Source organism: Oncorhynchus kisutch, linkage group LG29, assembly GCF_002021735.2.
Source record: "Oncorhynchus kisutch isolate 150728-3 linkage group LG29, Okis_V2, whole genome shotgun sequence".
In the NCBI taxonomy this organism is placed as follows: domain Eukaryota; kingdom Metazoa; phylum Chordata; class Actinopteri; order Salmoniformes; family Salmonidae; genus Oncorhynchus; species Oncorhynchus kisutch.
The window spans coordinates 2,821,390-2,837,880 of NC_034202.2; the positions used below are offsets into that span (position 1 = coordinate 2,821,390).

Below are 16,491 nucleotides of genomic sequence, written 5' to 3' on the forward strand. Positions count from 1 at the left end.
TTTGGAGGAAAAAGGGGGAGGTTTGCAAGCAAAAGAACACCATCCCAACCTTGAAGCATGGGGGAGGCAGCATCATGGTGTAGGGTGCTTTGCTGCAGGAGGGACTGGTGCACTTCACAAAATAGATGGCATCATGAGGAGGGAAATTATGTGGAAATATTGAAGCAACATCTCAAGACATCAGTCAGAAAGTTAAAGCTTGGTCACAAATGGGTCTTCCAAATGGACAATGACCCTAAGCATCAAATTAAATCAAAGTTTATTTGTCACGTGCGCTAAATACAACAGGTGTAGACCTTATGCTTACTTACAGGCTCTAACCAATAGTGCAAAAAAGGTATTAGGTGAACAATAGGTAAGTAAAGCAATAAACCAACAGCATACTTCCAAAGTTGTGGCAAAATGGCTTAAGGACAACAAAGTCAAGGTATTGGAGTGGCCATCACAAAACCCTGACCTCAATCCTATGGAAAATGTGTGGTCAGAATAGAAAAAGCGTGTGCGAGCAAGGATGCCTACAAACCTGACTCAGTTACACCAGCTCTGTCAGGAGGAATGGGCCAAAATTCACCCAACTTATTGTGGGAAGCTTGTGGAAGGCTACCCGAAACATTTGACCCAAGTTAAACTATTTAAAGGCAATGCTACCAAATATAATTGAGTGTACTTAAACTTTTGACCTACTGGGAATGTGATGAAAGAAACAAAAGCTGAAATAAATCATTCTCTCTACTATTATTCTGACATTTCACATTCTTAAAATAAAGTGGTGATCCTAACTGACCTAAAACAGGGAATTTTTACGAGGATTAAATGTCAGGAATTGTGAAAAACGGAGTTTAAATGTATTTGGCTAAGGTGTATGTAAACTTCCGACTTCAACTATATATATATATGTGTGTGTGTATGTAAAATGCATATAGTATATATAAGCTGTAAGTAGAAGCCTAAGTGTGGTTGTTTATTAGTTTCTCCAATTGGGGGAGGGCTGGTAGGGTTTGTGGGGAAGAATAAAGGAAGATCTATTAAACAAATATGTATTTTATATATATAATAAAGGAAGATCTATTCTAAAAAGGTGTATATATAAAAGCACAAATATTATATATATATAAAATACATATTTGTTTAATAGATCTTCCTTTATTCTTCCCCACAAACCCTACCAGCCCTCCCCCAATTGGAGAAACTAATAAACAACCACACTTAGGCTTCTACTTCCAGCTTATATATACTATATGCATTTTACAGACACAATATATTTTACAATAGTTATATTTTGGTTTTTAGTCTGGCCTTCCTATATTTCTGATGTCCATCCAGTTTGATATCTATTTGCCATATATTTGGAACTGTGCTGTTTCACAAAAGTTCTGCACCTATATACATTTTACAGACCCAGTATGTTTTACATGTGTTATCTTGTTGTTATTAGTCCCACCCTTCAGTTCCATTCAACCCCTCCCATCTATCTCTTAACACCATCCATATTGGATATTGGATATATTTTTCAACTGTGCTGTGATGCTTCACAAAAGTACTGAACCTTTCTATTCTCATAGTTTCTACAGATTGTAAATTAAAGATAAACATCTTTGCTAAAATAATTATATTATTGATCGATTGACTATGACTTTTCAAATCACCCAGTATTGCTATCTGCAGCGTTAGTTCTAGGCAAATGTTGCAATTCTTCCGCCATTCCTGGACCTGTGACCAAAAGCAAGCTACATATGGACAGTACCAAAATAAATGATCTAATGACTCTGCCTCCTCACAGGAAAATCTGCAGAGATGGGAAGATTGTATCCCCCATATATATATATAACATTCTATTAGTTGCAAGAATTTTGTATAATTAAAATGTTAAAAATCGAAGTTTTGAATCCGGCGTCGTTTTGCCTGTGGCTCCCTCTGCTGGGAATACGGGAGCTGGGCACCCTGCCACTAAGTGGAGGTAATTAGAGGAAAGTGCCAACCAGTGATGCCAATTTAGCAATTTTGTTGCTAGATTTAGCAACTTTTTTCCCCAAACAGCACCTAGCAACAAATTTAGCTACTTAAAAAATGTATTTTGAACTTTCAGCAACTTTTGAAAAGTGACTCGCACGCATTTTCCCTCTAAATGACACAAACACGATTTTCACCACACACGTGTCTGGCTGCAAAAATACATTGTGAGTGACGTCAGCAGCAGGCGCTCAGCTCGTGCACAGGCAGCAGAAGGCCAGCAGCAATTTCAGCAAATTATTGTTGGCTGACGGCAGCAGCAGTAGTACGGGTTCGACTTGCCAAACCCAATGAATATAGTTGGTCACGAATGCTTGAACTTACAACATCAATCAACATGTCTCAATTAAAATTGTACAGCCAGAAGTACAGAAAAGAATCGGAGTCTGTACCTGAACAAATGTCAAATCATATATTTTGCCGAGATGGCCAGCCTATTTGAGTAACGTTATTGTGTATATCACGCAATGACATCACAACGTCATTTAGCAACAAATCAACCTGCCTCTAGCAATTTACTCTGAAAATATGTTGGCAAAACTGGTGCCAACCACCCGTGGAGGCCAAATAAAATGAGCAAGGTGGCACACCGCAGGAGAGACTGACACCAAGCCACAGCAGAAAAGAAGGACCGAGCTAAACCTAAGTCATTTTCTTTGTTATGTTTATTTTCTGTCTTGGTAAAGTTGTTTTTGCGGACCAAAACCCCCCTGTCTCTGCACGCTCAACCTAACACCCCACGGTTTACCACAGTATATAAGGACGTCCCTGTCGTCGGATGCTACAGACCGCACCCGGGTTCGGGAGATGCATTTAACTCGCTGATGTCCTGCGCAAACTAAATTACCTTGAATTCATTTGTTCAGGAGATTAGGAGGCAAATGGCATCTTAAATGCACTTGATTAAAAGCAGCATTGTGCTGCTCTATTTGTTGACCATGAATGGTTGCTAGCTAGACTTAGTAACATTGGTCTCAGTGAAGGGGCAGTAAATTGGTTTAGGAACTATCTTTCTGACAGAACACTGTGTATATTGCTGACAATCGTAAATCTAGCTTTCTTGAGATTAATAGAGATGTGCCCCAGGGTTCCTTTTTAGCTCCTGTGTTGTTCAATTTGTTTTTACGGAAATGGGATACAACCGTCAAAATTGCATCTATGTACAGATGGTATTCATATTCTCCTTCTCTGGTTCAGGCTGTTGAAGAGCTCCAGACTGCTTTTCAGTCACTGCAGGCCTCTCTTTATGGTCTCAAACTGGTCTTGAATGTACAAAAAAACAAATTCATGACCTTTACCAGAGCTAGAACTCTGCCAGAGAAGGTTAGTATTGCCACATCTGGTGGCTTATCCATTGAAAAAATGTAATCCTATAAATACCTAGGTATATGGTTGGATGACATGTTGTCCTTGAAAGTTCATATGGACAATCTTGTAAGGAAGCTTAAATTGAAATTGGGGTTTTATTTTTGTAATAATGCTTGCTTCCCACTCATGACTAAGAAGCTTGTTCGGGCCACTTTTCTCTCTAATTGAATATGGTGATTTGTTGTATATGCAGGTGGGCTGTCTTACAGAGGCTGGTCTGTTTATCATGCATCCTTGTACTGTATTACAAATGCCTAGTCACTCACCCACCATTGCACTTTGTACCAAATGGTGGGTTGGACTTCACTTTTTATGCTCAGAAAGCTACATTTGTACATGTTCATCTACAAAACCCTTTTGGGTAAACTCCCTCAATGGTCTGGTGTCCACCACCAGAAGTTACCATACCTGGTCTGCTAGCTGGTTGCTTATATTCCCCAGGACATTTACAGGATTAGGCAAGACTGCGTTCTCGTCTTGTGCACCAGAGGCATGGAATAGTCTACAACTAGATATGTTAGTGCCACTGAATTAATACATTTTTTTGATGGAAGGCTGTTGAGTGTAAATGTTTTTTTTAGGCTGGATCATGTTGAATTGTATTCTAATATATCGATTGTTTCTGCCTTCTTGGCCAGGTCTCCCTTGAAAAAGAGACTGGGTCTCAATGGGCTTTTCCTGGTTAAATAAATAGGAGTTAAAATGCTTTTGAGATGTTGAAACAGCAAATGTGTATTTATTTATTACTCCATAGGCACTGAGTGGTTATTCAGACCTCCATTGGTTGTTCCTTTTTATACTGAACTGAAACAAAGGTGGATTCATGTTGTAATAGAAAAGGTACAGAGAAGACATGTCCAGTTCTAACCAGTAGCATTTATTAAGCACACAACAGTCCTTATTGTGATGTCACAGCAGATCGTCTCTGGGTTCTTAAATCCAGCAAACATTCAAATGCAGACAGATTCACTAGGCAGGGAAGCACAAAGAGTGAGAGATATAGGTAACTAACAAATGCATCCCGATTGGTTACTGGCAGGCAAGGGATCAGTTGACGAAAAGCGAGCGGGTGAATTCAACAAAGTCGAAGGCAGATGGCATTTCCCGGCCCTTGCTGTCTAGGTAGGGCTTCATGTGCGAGATGCAGTAGTCTGCCTGTTCCTTGCTCAGGTTCTAAAAAAGGGGGAGAAACAAGAAGAGATTTGTAATTTAGGAGATGGGCAGTTATTTCTTCAGAGGTTTTATGCAAGTTATTTCAGAGGCATTTATAAAATGCACAACTTTTATGGCTGCAGCTCATATTCATAATATTCTGGTCCTATTCATTAGCCACTGTGACTGAGAAACAGTCGAGTCAGAATGTGGTGTAAGGAAGGTCGGTGTATAAGTACCTGGTAGAGCTCCTCCTTGGTGACGTAGGGCTTGGCATCGACGCTGAGGGCTCGGAAGGCGCTCTCAATTTCCTCGCTGGACTTTACGTTCTCTGTTTCGCGGCTGATCATGAAAGCCATGTACTCCTGCAAGGACACGTTGCCATCCCTGGAACACACACACAAAACCAGTTAGCCATAAGAAAGCAGCTAAAGAAAGCCATAACCCAAAGAAATATAAACATCAAAATATGAGGCAAACCACTAACCCATTCTGAGTAATAATAAAGTAATTCTTGGGTTTAATCGTTTTTCAAATACTATTCCAACAAGTGATTGGCCGGATGAAAACCCCCAAGTAGAGTTGACTGAATCTGAATAGAGCTCGGGTTCCTGACCTGTTGGGATCGACCGTGTCGAGGATGGACTCAAACTCGGGGTCTGGTTCTCCCTCCTCCACCATTGGCAGGTCGTAACCCAGCGAGCGCAGACACGACTTGAACTCCTGATGGTTTAAACGGCCAGACTTCTCTTTGTCAAAATGCCTGGGGAGTAAAGGGTTGAGGTTATTAAGTTCCTTCACCTATCTAGGGAGAGCTTCTTTGCATTTCAGCCTTGCATGCCCCCCCCCTCCCATACTAAGGTACAGTGAAAATGGCCACCACTCACTTGAACATCATGCTGAACTCCTTCAGGGCATCCTCTGTCACTCCAGTGGTGTTCCTGCAGTGAACAGATATGACCAGATTAGGAATGAAGGAACGCTTTGGCCAAAATAGGTTTACTGTTGAATATCTATAAGGGCTATCAACATGGGAGTTTATAGTGTGTAAGAATGTTTTTGTGTGTGTGTTCGTCTCCCTTTCTCTGACCTGGCCTGGATCTGCTGCTCCAGGTTGTGCTGCATCCTCATTCCTAGTTGGTCTAGCTGGTCCCACTGCTGGGCCAGGCCCACCGTGCTGTGTTCTGTGTACTTGTTGTCCAGGATCAGGGCTTCCTCCATGGCCGCTCCCAAGTCCTCTATCTTCTTCAGCTGGCTGCGCATGGCCCGGATCTCCTGGTGCTTACGCTACAGAGTGAGAGTGACACACAAGTAAGGCTATGCAATGAAATAGCCAAAATGGTTGTCTCCAGCATAAATGACAAGGGTTTCTTTCTTACCTTGGTTGCCTCAAGCTGTGATTCCAAGGTTCCGGACTCTTCTACCATACAGGACCTAGATGTATATACACAAGTGTCAAGGGAGAGGAGAATTCTAGGCTGATGAAATATTGGGCTAAACAACATGCCATAGCCATCAAGATCAGGTGATCCAGTCAGTCACATACACGCAGTCTCAGACAAATGCATACGCACCAATTTGGAAGTAGGAACCAGTGGTGTAAAGTACTGAAGTACAAATAAAGTACTACTTAAGTAGTTATTTTGGGTATCTGTACTTTACTTTTTATATTTTTGACAACATTTACTTTACTACAAAGCCATCCATTTCCCTAGAAATGTCACTGGGCTTACCTCAAATGGTGGAAAAATGACTCAAAAAGTACGAAGAAAAAACTACAAGAAATCCTAAAATACACTGGCCTTTGCACAAAGCCAATCAATCCATGCCAAAGAAGCTAACTGATAGCTGTGGTAATCTATACCATGGTTAGGGCTACAGTGCACAGCGTTGGAAACTACATTTGACTCTGAATCTGTTGCAAATGAATGAACAAATTCAGCTCTCCTTTAAAACAGTGCTCAATGTAGTCAGACTTGAAAAAGGTATGCAGACCAATCACGAGGTTGATCTTAGTTTCAGTGAGCTACATTGCAGTAAAGTTAGTAGAGATAAAACTGAGCACACGGAGCCCAAATGGTTGGTTTTAAAAGAGCATGAGGACACGCAACCCAGAGGGCATGATGGAAGTAATGATAGGAGAAAAAGGAGAAGACCTTCCGGAAAGATCATCACTGACTTCATACTGAAAGACACGGACAACCCTTCGATAAGCTATGCTATTCAGAGAAGGAGGATATAAAAAGAGAGTAAATAAGAAAAGAAAAGGGAGCACCATTCACAAGGAAATTATACAAAGATGAAAACATTTGTCAGAAAAAGGACAAGGCATACAGAAACAAAGGGCGTACACAAAATATAGATTCTCTAAAGTGAAAGTGGTCCAGTTTTACCTTCAACTTCTTCACGTTGAGACAGTTACCTGGTGGTTCTATGTAAACAACATGTATGATGTAGCATTTTACCACCGACTTGATACCAAATGGGCAGTGGCTCAACAAACCTGATTTGTGGAAAGCACCATCACTCCAATCTACCCATCTTTCAGATCACAGACCTTGATTTCATAATCTTCGCATTATATTGATTTGACCCCACTCACACACACAAACACACAAGACAGTAAAATGTGATATTAACCCATCCAGAAGATATGTCCTGATAAGCAGAGTGATTCCCAAGCATCAGCGAGGTAGCAGCAAGAGAGGGAAAAAGTGGGAAAGAGGTGTGGGGGGGAGAGAAAGAGACAATGGTTAGAAACACTAGGCAGGGGCACAATGGTCACATTTTAAAATGGAATGCTATTAACATTCTCCCATCCTATTCCTAGAATATACCAATATATCAAATAGCAAGTGCACTGCCTTCCTAGCACAACAGGTCCAGACCCTACCTGGTCTCCTGCAGCCACTGGTGGAATGCGTTGGCATGCTGAGCAAACTCCTGCCGCAGCTTGTCGTTTTCCTCCTGCCTTCTCTGCTCCTTCTGCAACTCTAGCTCTCGTTCCTATATAGATAGATGGATGGATGGATGAAGTGCTTCCCAGACAAAATGCAGATTCCCCCCTGTATTAAAATGAATGTTTTCCAAATGCTATGTGTGATCACCAGTTAATTTCCCAGCCTGTTGGAGATACAGCACAAACAGACCTCCCACCCCTCATCACCTTGATGATCTTCTGCAGGTTTCTCCAGGTCTCCTCCAGGGCCTCCATGGTGAACCAGGTGTAGGGGTTGGACACCACCTGGTAACTCTTAATCTGCCGGTCCAGCTCAGCTAGCTGGTTGAAGTCGGCCTGCGCCGAGCTCAGCGACGAGCGGAAGGCCTCGTGGGCATCGCGCAGAGCCCGGATCTCCTCCAGCGAGTTGCAGCGCACCGGGTCCGTCAGGTCCTCCTCTGCATTCTCAAACCAGCTATTGAAGGCCGATGCCTTCTTGGCAAAGGTCAGGAACAGGTCTTCCACCTGGGGGGGGGGGGGGGGGGGGGGGCTCGATTCAGTGATGTTTGACGGACTACCAATGATAATAATCTATGAATTGTAGTCATTAAGATATCTTACCTTCCTGAAGTGATCCTGGGCCTCCAGCAGCTTCTTCTTGCGAGCCTGTGAGTTGTCTAGCAGCTTGTTCCAGCGCTTCATGAGGGCGGCGTGGCGGGCCTCAATGGCCTTGGACTGGACGTGCTTGGCCGCCAGCAGCTGGTCCTTGAGGGCCGTGATGTTGGTTATGCCCTCCTGCTGGAAGGCCTGAAGACCAGCGTCAAACGTCTCCTGTAGACCCGAGGAGGGAAGAAGGATCATGAGGCATGGGAGAATGTGTCTAGCTGATGTGTGGTGAGCTTTCTGGCAGAAAATGGCGGCCATGGCATCCCTCATTTGGGAGACAGACATTGCTACAGCGTACCTGCTTAGTGAGCAACGTCTGCACAGAGGAGAGATCTCGTCCGTAGTCATCAGTCTTCAGGCTGTTCTCCTTCTCACCTGCACAAACAACCGGACAGATTGAATAATGCACTCAAATACACATCCTTTCATCTTTTGTGAAAACTTTGAGTTAGTTCACCCTCAAGAAAGTGAAGAGCTTAAAGACTGAACACAACAGTAACAGTATTATTGAGAAGCCCCTCTCGCGTACCGATCCAGGACTCCACCACGTCGGCCTTCCAGTTGAACTGCAGGAAGGCAGAGTTCTCGTCCAGCTTGGCTTTCCTCATGGCAGCGGCCCTCTCCAGCTCAGACACCTTGCCCCGCAGGGACGTCATCTTGGCTGAGATGCTGTCCACGTGGTGGTTGTTCTAATTGAGGGACAGGGACACAGACACACAAAATATGCATTTAAAATCAGTCTGGGACAACAGCCAGTCTAGTGAAAGTGTACATTGTAAAAAAAAATATATATATATATATATATATATATAAAAAGTGTCAACACGTTCAGTTGGTACCTGGTCTCTTAATCATAACATTTATCATTTATACGGTCAGTGTTTGGCTGAGACGTACCTTGTTGATGAGCTCGTCTCCGTTGGAACACACATCATTCACTCTGTCCCTGTGCACGGTGAAGTCAGTCTCAAACGCCTCATGCTTCTTCAACAGGCCCTGCACGGCGGCCAGGGTATCCCCGTAGTCTTCGCTTCCCACCAGATTCAGCTTCTCGTTGATCCAGGCTTCCTCCTCTTCAACATTCGCAACAAACTGCTGGTATTCCAGCGACTCCTCCAGCCTCTGTCCCCTGATCACACATACACAAAAAAATAACATTATCAATGAATGCTCAAGATAATGGGGTTCCACCGGTGTGTGGTGTGCATGTTCATTTGGTTTTGTATCAGATTGGGCTGGGACGATACCAGCATTGCGATAGTATCAGAATGTGTGCGCGTTAGTCAGAATGTGTGTGTGTAAGTGTATGTGTATCAAAATGTACCTGTGTGTGTGTCCAGTCTCACCTTGCTGCAGCCAGGTCCTTCAGCTCCGTCCAGTGCTCCTCAAACTGGCCCAGCCTCTGCTCAATCTCCTCCTGGCCGATGGTGTTGTCATCAGACAGCTTCTTCCCAGTGTCCTGCACAGACTGGATGGCTGGCTCGTGGGCCCCCAGCTCAGCCTCCAGCCTCTTGTGTTTCTTCCTTAGATTCTGCACTCCTGTCAAATCACGTCCATAGTCTTCTGAACTCACAAGCAATTTCTTTTCTCTGAATGGAGATTAAAGGAGAAAAAGAGAGAGCGAGTGTGTTAGTAATTGACCTCAATGTCTCAACACCAACAACCCTCCAAGACATTGTCTTGCATCCATTCCTCCACAACTCCAGGGGGCGCTCTTACTTTATCCAAGACTCCTCATCGTCCAGGTCCCTGAAGAACTGGTGCAGGCGGTGAGACTCGTTGAGCTTGGCGCGGCGTCCGGCAGCCATGCTCTTGATCTTGGCGAAGCGTCCATTGACGGCGTTGCGCTTGTCCTTGACCTGGGTGGGGTCGAAGGCTGTGCTGGCCGTCAGGCTGTCAGCCTGGCCGTTCAGGTCCTTCAGGCGATCCTGTAGTCAGACGGAAAGACATTCAACGCAAAGCACAAACCTGTACTAGTGGATATCTGTAGTGATTTGTACCAAAAAAATTAAAAGACATGATAAGTTCAATAGGCGATGCTTGACCAGAGGTTTCAATGTCGAACCAAACTGAGGCAGTGTCACCTTTCAGCCAGTTATCATTTAACACGGAAGTGTACAGATAACGGATTTCACATATAGCATTTCTCACATTAAGTACATCAAGGACCCCAGCTGAGGCCAGACTATCATTCAGCCATTTTCAGACGAGGCCTTCCCCTGGTCCAACTGAAGAAGCTCAGTCCCATGATGGTGGTGGCTGTAGTTTAACAGTGGGATATGTGGACGTAGGATACATTACCTCATGAGCAGAGATGTCGGCTTCCAGAAGCTGGTGTTTCTTCAGCAGGTTGTTGACGGAGGCCAGGTCTTTGCCATAGTCCTCAGAGGCAAGAAGGGCCTCGACCTGCAAAAGTATTTCTCAGCATCTTTTATTTTTTACTATAGCACAGAGGTGATGTCTTTAGGTAGGTGAACGAGTTAACGCGTCAAATCCAACTATTTTAAGCCCATTTAAAATCTGTCTAACATTAACTACATTGTTGGAAACAAACTCAGAGGTGATGTCTTTTTGGGTGTCTGTTCAGCAAATCAAACCTCTCCTTTTCTAATTTTACTGACTATCTGTGCAGGTCTCAGATAAATCCTATTAAACAGGGTTTTCAGTACATGATTTCTCATGATAAACCTAATATCACCATCTTTAACTTCTGAGAATTGTGTGGTGGATGGGAACCTTTCACGAAAGTGATCTAATTTTTACATCTAGATTTTTTTAGTATTTTATTGTCATTTGTTTTTACCTCAGATAGCCAGAAGTCAAAGTCCTTGATGCCAGTGTTGAAGTTCTGCTGCTTGTTGGCTTCCTTGAGCTTCTGGCTCTTCTCTGCTGACTTGTTCACCAGGAACTGCCACTGCTCATCCAGGGCACCGAGACGCGACTAAAGAACACATGACAGGTTAGACACCCAGTTTTGGACTACTGACAAAAACATCAGATGTTGAACTAGGCAAGAATCCGTTCACGTTGCTTGAATTGCATAGAAAGAGAATGTGTTTAACATTTGTTTGCAATGTGATCACCATGTTTTTCTCAAAGGCTTTTGTCCGTGAAGTGGATTTGTACCTAAATAAAAATGTTATACTTACAATTATAAGGTGTTTGTATAGGACAAGTAAGCTGTTTAAAAACTGTGTGTACCTGAACTGCGTCCTCACTGCCGGCGCAGGCCCCTCTCTGGATGAGGGCGTTTCCTGTGTCGATGACCCCACGGATGCGGTCTGCGTTGGCGTGCAGCTCTGCCTCGAAGGCCTGGTGCTTCTGGTGCTTACTCTGAGAGCAGGCAGGGGAAGGAGGGAAGAGACAGGGGAGAGAGAGGGAGTGAGAACCATGGAGTATAGAGAGCCAGTGGGTTGGTGCTGGATGGGTGACGTCTTCCCTTGGATTGTGTGAAACACATCCAGTAAGCTACTTAGATATGTGTTGGTAAGGGTTGATGTACAATTGAAAAGGCAATTTAGTCATTTAGCAGATGCTCTTCTATAGAATAAGTGCATTCAAATAAGGAGGCAAAGTATACAGTGAATTTGGAAAGTATTCAGACACCTTGACTTTTTCCACTTTGTTACGTTACGTCCCTAAGCCACTCCTGCATTGTCTTGGCTGTGTGCTTAGGGTCGATGTCCTGTTGGAAGGTGAACTTTCGCCCCAGTTTGAGGTCCTGAGCACTCTGGAACAGGTTATCATCAAGGATCTCTCTGTACTTTGTTCCGTTCACCTTTGCCTCGATCCCGACTAGTCTCACAGTCCTTGCCGCTGAAAAACATCTCAACACCATGATGCTGCCACCATGCTTCACCGTAGGGATGGGGCCAGGTTTCCTCCAGAAGTGACATCTTGTTTCTCATGGCCTGAGAGTCTTTAGGTGCCTTTTGGCAAACTCCAAGCAGGCTGTAAAGGGCCTTTTACTTAAGAGTGGCTTCCGTCTGGCTACTGTACCATAAAGGTCTGATTGGTGGAGTGCTGCAGAGATGGTTGTCCTTCTGGAAATTTCTCCCATCTCCACAGAGGAACTCTCGACCTATGTAAGAGTGACCATCGGGTTCCTGGTCACCTCCCTGACCAAGGCCCTTCTCCCCCGATTGCTCATTTTGGCCGGGCGGTCAGCTCTAGGAAGAGTCTTGGTGGTTCCAAACTTGTTCCATTTAAGAATGATGGAGGCCACTGTGTTCTTGGGGACCTTCGATGCTGCAGAAATGTTTTGGTACCTTTCCCCAGATCTGTGCCTCGACACAATCCTGTCTCCGAGCTCTACGGACAATTCCTTTGAATTGGTTTTTGCTCTGACAACTGTGGGACCTTATATAGACAGGTGTGTTCCTTTCCCAAATCATGTCCAATCAATTGAATTTACCACAGGTGGACTCCAATCAAGTTGCAGAAACATCAAGGATACTTGCACCCGAGTTCAATGCAAACATTTCACTTCATCATTATGGAGTATTGTGTGTAGATTGCTGAAGATTATTATTTTTTAAATCCATTTTATAATAATTAATAATAAATTAGGCTGTAAAGTAACAATGTGGAAAAACTCAAGGGGTCTGAATACTTTCCGAAGGCACGGTATATATTAGAAAGGCACTTTTTACAATACGCTTCATAAGTGTCAGTCCTTTTTGAGACATGCTTATGTTTGTGCGTGGAAAGTGAATCTCTCCTATTTGGGGCTATTGATTAGGCAGGGCTTGACATTAACGCTTGTATAGATTTCAGTTTGAACAAGTATAAAAAGAAAAAAACAGAAAACAAATATTTTTTAAATGTACAATATCAAACAATTAGGCTACTCCGATCATAACTGGATGCGATGTTTTGCTCACTGTCCTCCCAATCTCTGCAGATCGCATTGGATTAAAATGATTGTAGGCCTGCATTGACAGGCTCGAGTAGTCTTTCAATCATGCATTCACGAGATATGTTTTTGAGATCAAAGCGAGCTTAGCTGCATTTGCACATTTGTTGATAATAATAGCTAGTGAGTTATTTGCCCAGTTATAGATCATTTTTGGTCAACAATGAAAATCATGAGAAAGTAATGGTGTGTGCCAGTGGGCCGTTGCCACGGGAGAGAAAAAGCTCGCTAGAGAGTAAATTGCTCAGCAGGTAAAACAGACTAACTAGACAACCAGCCAAAACTACACTGTTTTTTGAATTGGTTCTCTCGTTAGTTAAATATTAGCATGCATTAATGTCATTGTCATGTCTGAAGTCCTGAAGTAACTTTCCACTGGCAAATGGCCAAAACGCAGTTGATGAAACCAATGCTAAATTTTCCAGTTGTCAAAGTTTTTCAAGGGCTCAAAATTGGCTATGATTCTCCTCTATTCAATACTGGCCATGTAATTCTGACAAGGTAAAACACCACCAAAAGAGGACAGACGAACTGACTTCTACAGGACAAGACACACCAAGGTGACAAACAAAATGGAGATGGAACTGACTTCTACAGGACAAGACACACCAAGGTGACAAACAAAATGGAGATGGAACTGACTTCTACAGGACAAGACACACCAAGGTGACAAACAAAATGGAGATGGAACTGACTTCTACAGGACAAGACACACCAAGGTGACAAACAAAATGGAGATAAAATATATTTTTGAAGATCCCTACAAGATGAGAGGGTCTTTTAAAAACGAATTCCACACTTTGTTTTTACATAACCAGAGATTGAGAGCAGACAAACACTTATTCGAGGTGTCGGCGCTATCCTTGATGTTACTGTGTTTGCGGCTAAAGTGTGGTTTTTGGTTACAACCATGAATGCAGCTAGCTTGCAAAAAGGCAAGGCACATCAATCTCTCATGTTTAAATACATTTGGCAAGATTTATAGGACTACTTTTTACAACAACAAAAAAAACAACAATATGTGGAGCAAGACTATCTAACTGCAGACAAAAAATATATATGGAAGCCACAACCAGCAACAAAATGGAAACAACTGCAGTCATATACAAACATGTGCATTGATGGCACAAGACGGGGGAAATTAAGACATGTATGAAACCCATACAACAACAAAAAAGCACTTGCGAGTGCAGATGAACACGTAAAATACAGGATGGCATTCTACACACGTGTCTACAACAGACAAGGCGACATAAAACCTACGTTGGGTGTTAGTTTAGCAGACACACTACTCAACTTACCAGCAGCTTGGACAACTATAAACGAGATAAAAAACAGAGGAGAGATTCAGTCCCATATAGACACACATGGGGGTTGGTTCAGTAGGTACAGGTAAGGGGGCATTGTAGTCATTAACAGGGAGCAACAATACATTTACACAGTATTAAACTGCAGTATTGAAACCAACGACAAAACACTCACCCACCCTCCCCGAAATGGGTTTACCCTCTTTTGAAACCAAATTAAATGCCTTGTAGGCCAGGTTGTGGAGGAATTAGTGGGGTTGCCAACATTAAATAAATACTTGTCTAAAAACAATGACAGTACAGAATTATGGCAACATACACATGTTTGAGACAGATCATTTGAAGAAAAAAACATGTTAGAGTAAATGTATTTATTGGTTTTAATATGAATGTAAGGTTATTTGTTGATGTAAAAATCGACATTTATAAATTTTAAGGTTAAACCGTTCGATTTGGGGTGGGGTCACCAGAAATTCTGAAAAAAGGGTGTTTCAAGTCATTATTTGATCATGATCTTTTGATCAAGTCAAAGTATTTCAGATATTTGTCATCCTACTAATGGTTATGGGGTAAGGTAAACTGACCCTAGATCAGTGGTTAGGGGAAGCCCATAGAGATGCTGAAAGCCCTCTATGGCGCTACCGATTGCTATCGGTCTTTTGTGGCAAGTGTACCCACAATCCATCTCTATGGTTCAGCCTTGAAACTCCAAATGTGGAGCCTGTCATTGTGATATTCTTAGCCAATCCTGTACCTGGATGTTGGTGGGGTCCTTGTAGGACTCGTCGGTGGCCGTCTGCAGCTTCTCGCTGATCCAGGCCTCAATCTCATCCACATCACGGCTGAACTGCTGCAGGGTCTGGGACTCGCCCAGCTTGGAACGCTTCTCAATCATCTGGGCCTTCAGACGGCGCCACCTACAGACCGGGAGGACAAACGCAGGCAGGCACAGTTACACTAGGGCAGGCAGTTACACTATGGCAATTCCATGGTAATGGAATTACGCTGAGACTTTAAAAAGTATGCCAAACAAAAACCATTGATTTCAAAGTTTAACAAACCCTATATCAGTGGCCAATTCCATGGTAACGGTATAAACAGATACGCACATGCAAAGTTGCACAGATGGTCATCTAAAGAGAAAGCTAGAGTGACCTGTCCAGGACTTCGTTGCGACGTTTGGAGATCTCAGGCTTGGCGTAGTGGTCAGCGCCGACCAGCTGGTCAGCAAAGGACTGCAGGGCAGCGATCTTCTCCTCCTGAACATTGATGGCCTTGTCAAAGTCCTCGTGTTTCTTGATGAGGGCCTCCACGCTGTCCAGGGAGTCGCCCTTGTCGTCGCTGGCCAGGAAGGCCTCGCGCGCTGCCATCCAGTTCTCAGCCTGCTCACAGTCACGGTTGAACAGCTGAGGGAGGAGTGGTGAGAGATTACTCACTAGGATACGTTTTATACTGGCTAGGCTAGTAATTGACTTCGTCTCGAGGTTGTGTGTAGTATAATTATTTAAAAAATTATTCCATGGGTTGAGAGCACACAAACTAGATTAGGCCTAGTTCATCCAAAGTATATTTCTATTGAGGTTTTATGCTGTGTAATTTCATTTACTTAAATTAAGTTATAGTTAAATTACGGTCAAACATTGCCAATTTGCGAGCTTGGTGTGTGTGCTGTGTCCCTGTATGGAGGCAAGCTCCGTTTCATAGTTTGTTCTACAGTGTTAATGATTGAATGAATGAATGTGTCTGTCGGTGTCCGTGTGCACGCGTGTCTCCAACCTGGAGCTCCAGGCACTGGTCGAGCATCATGCGTCTCTGGACCCAGGCCTTCTCCAGGTCGGCCCTCTCGTGGTCCAGGGCCTCCAGCTTCTGCTGGATCTCCGGACTGGCGTAGTGGCCGCGTGCCAACAGCTGCTGGCCAAACTGCTCAAAGGCCTGGAAGGTGCCCGCACGGGCGTCGATCTCAGTACGGTGCTCCTGGAAAGAGGGAGAGAGGATGGTAAGATTACAGGTGTATATTGGATGGATTAGATGTTTGTGTATGTCCATATGCGGAACCTGGTTCACCTGGTATGTCCACAAGATACAGGGGATGGATGGTACAAGTGCTTGTGTGTGCATCAATGTGTATATACCAG

General features: G+C 43.6%; 1 protein-coding gene across 6 annotated transcripts in view; it reads right to left on the minus strand.

The window, feature by feature from the left end:
- Nucleotides 1–4,234: 4,234 nt before the first annotated feature.
- Nucleotides 4,235–16,491, minus strand: part of LOC109873518 (spectrin alpha chain, non-erythrocytic 1) — a 53,539-nt gene continuing 41,282 nt past the window's right edge. For 3 of the 6 annotated variants that reach the window (XM_020465176.2, XM_031808961.1, XM_020465181.1), the window contains 22 exons: nucleotides 16,133–16,330; nucleotides 15,512–15,762; nucleotides 15,111–15,273; nucleotides 14,351–14,365; nucleotides 11,336–11,467; nucleotides 10,938–11,075; nucleotides 10,436–10,540; nucleotides 9,854–10,062; nucleotides 9,481–9,723; nucleotides 9,032–9,263; nucleotides 8,664–8,823; nucleotides 8,433–8,509; nucleotides 8,090–8,299; nucleotides 7,697–7,993; nucleotides 7,424–7,536; nucleotides 7,171–7,188; nucleotides 5,910–5,964; nucleotides 5,621–5,817; nucleotides 5,418–5,471; nucleotides 5,147–5,293; nucleotides 4,770–4,917; nucleotides 4,235–4,551 (listed from right to left, as the gene is read on the minus strand). In XM_020465176.2, coding sequence (XP_020320765.2) covers nucleotides 4,426–4,551; nucleotides 4,770–4,917; nucleotides 5,147–5,293; nucleotides 5,418–5,471; nucleotides 5,621–5,817; nucleotides 5,910–5,964; nucleotides 7,171–7,188; nucleotides 7,424–7,536; nucleotides 7,697–7,993; nucleotides 8,090–8,299; nucleotides 8,433–8,509; nucleotides 8,664–8,823; nucleotides 9,032–9,263; nucleotides 9,481–9,723; nucleotides 9,854–10,062; nucleotides 10,436–10,540; nucleotides 10,938–11,075; nucleotides 11,336–11,467; nucleotides 14,351–14,365; nucleotides 15,111–15,273; nucleotides 15,512–15,762; nucleotides 16,133–16,330 — 3,288 coding nt within the window. In that variant the 3' untranslated portion in view covers nucleotides 4,235–4,425. The remainder of the gene's footprint in view (nucleotides 4,552–4,769; nucleotides 4,918–5,146; nucleotides 5,294–5,417; nucleotides 5,472–5,620; nucleotides 5,818–5,909; nucleotides 5,965–7,170; nucleotides 7,189–7,423; nucleotides 7,537–7,696; nucleotides 7,994–8,089; nucleotides 8,300–8,432; nucleotides 8,510–8,663; nucleotides 8,824–9,031; nucleotides 9,264–9,480; nucleotides 9,724–9,853; nucleotides 10,063–10,435; nucleotides 10,541–10,937; nucleotides 11,076–11,335; nucleotides 11,468–14,350; nucleotides 14,366–15,110; nucleotides 15,274–15,511; nucleotides 15,763–16,132; nucleotides 16,331–16,491) is intronic. The other 3 variants (XM_020465178.2, XM_031808960.1, XM_031808962.1) reach the window with 2 other exon arrangements.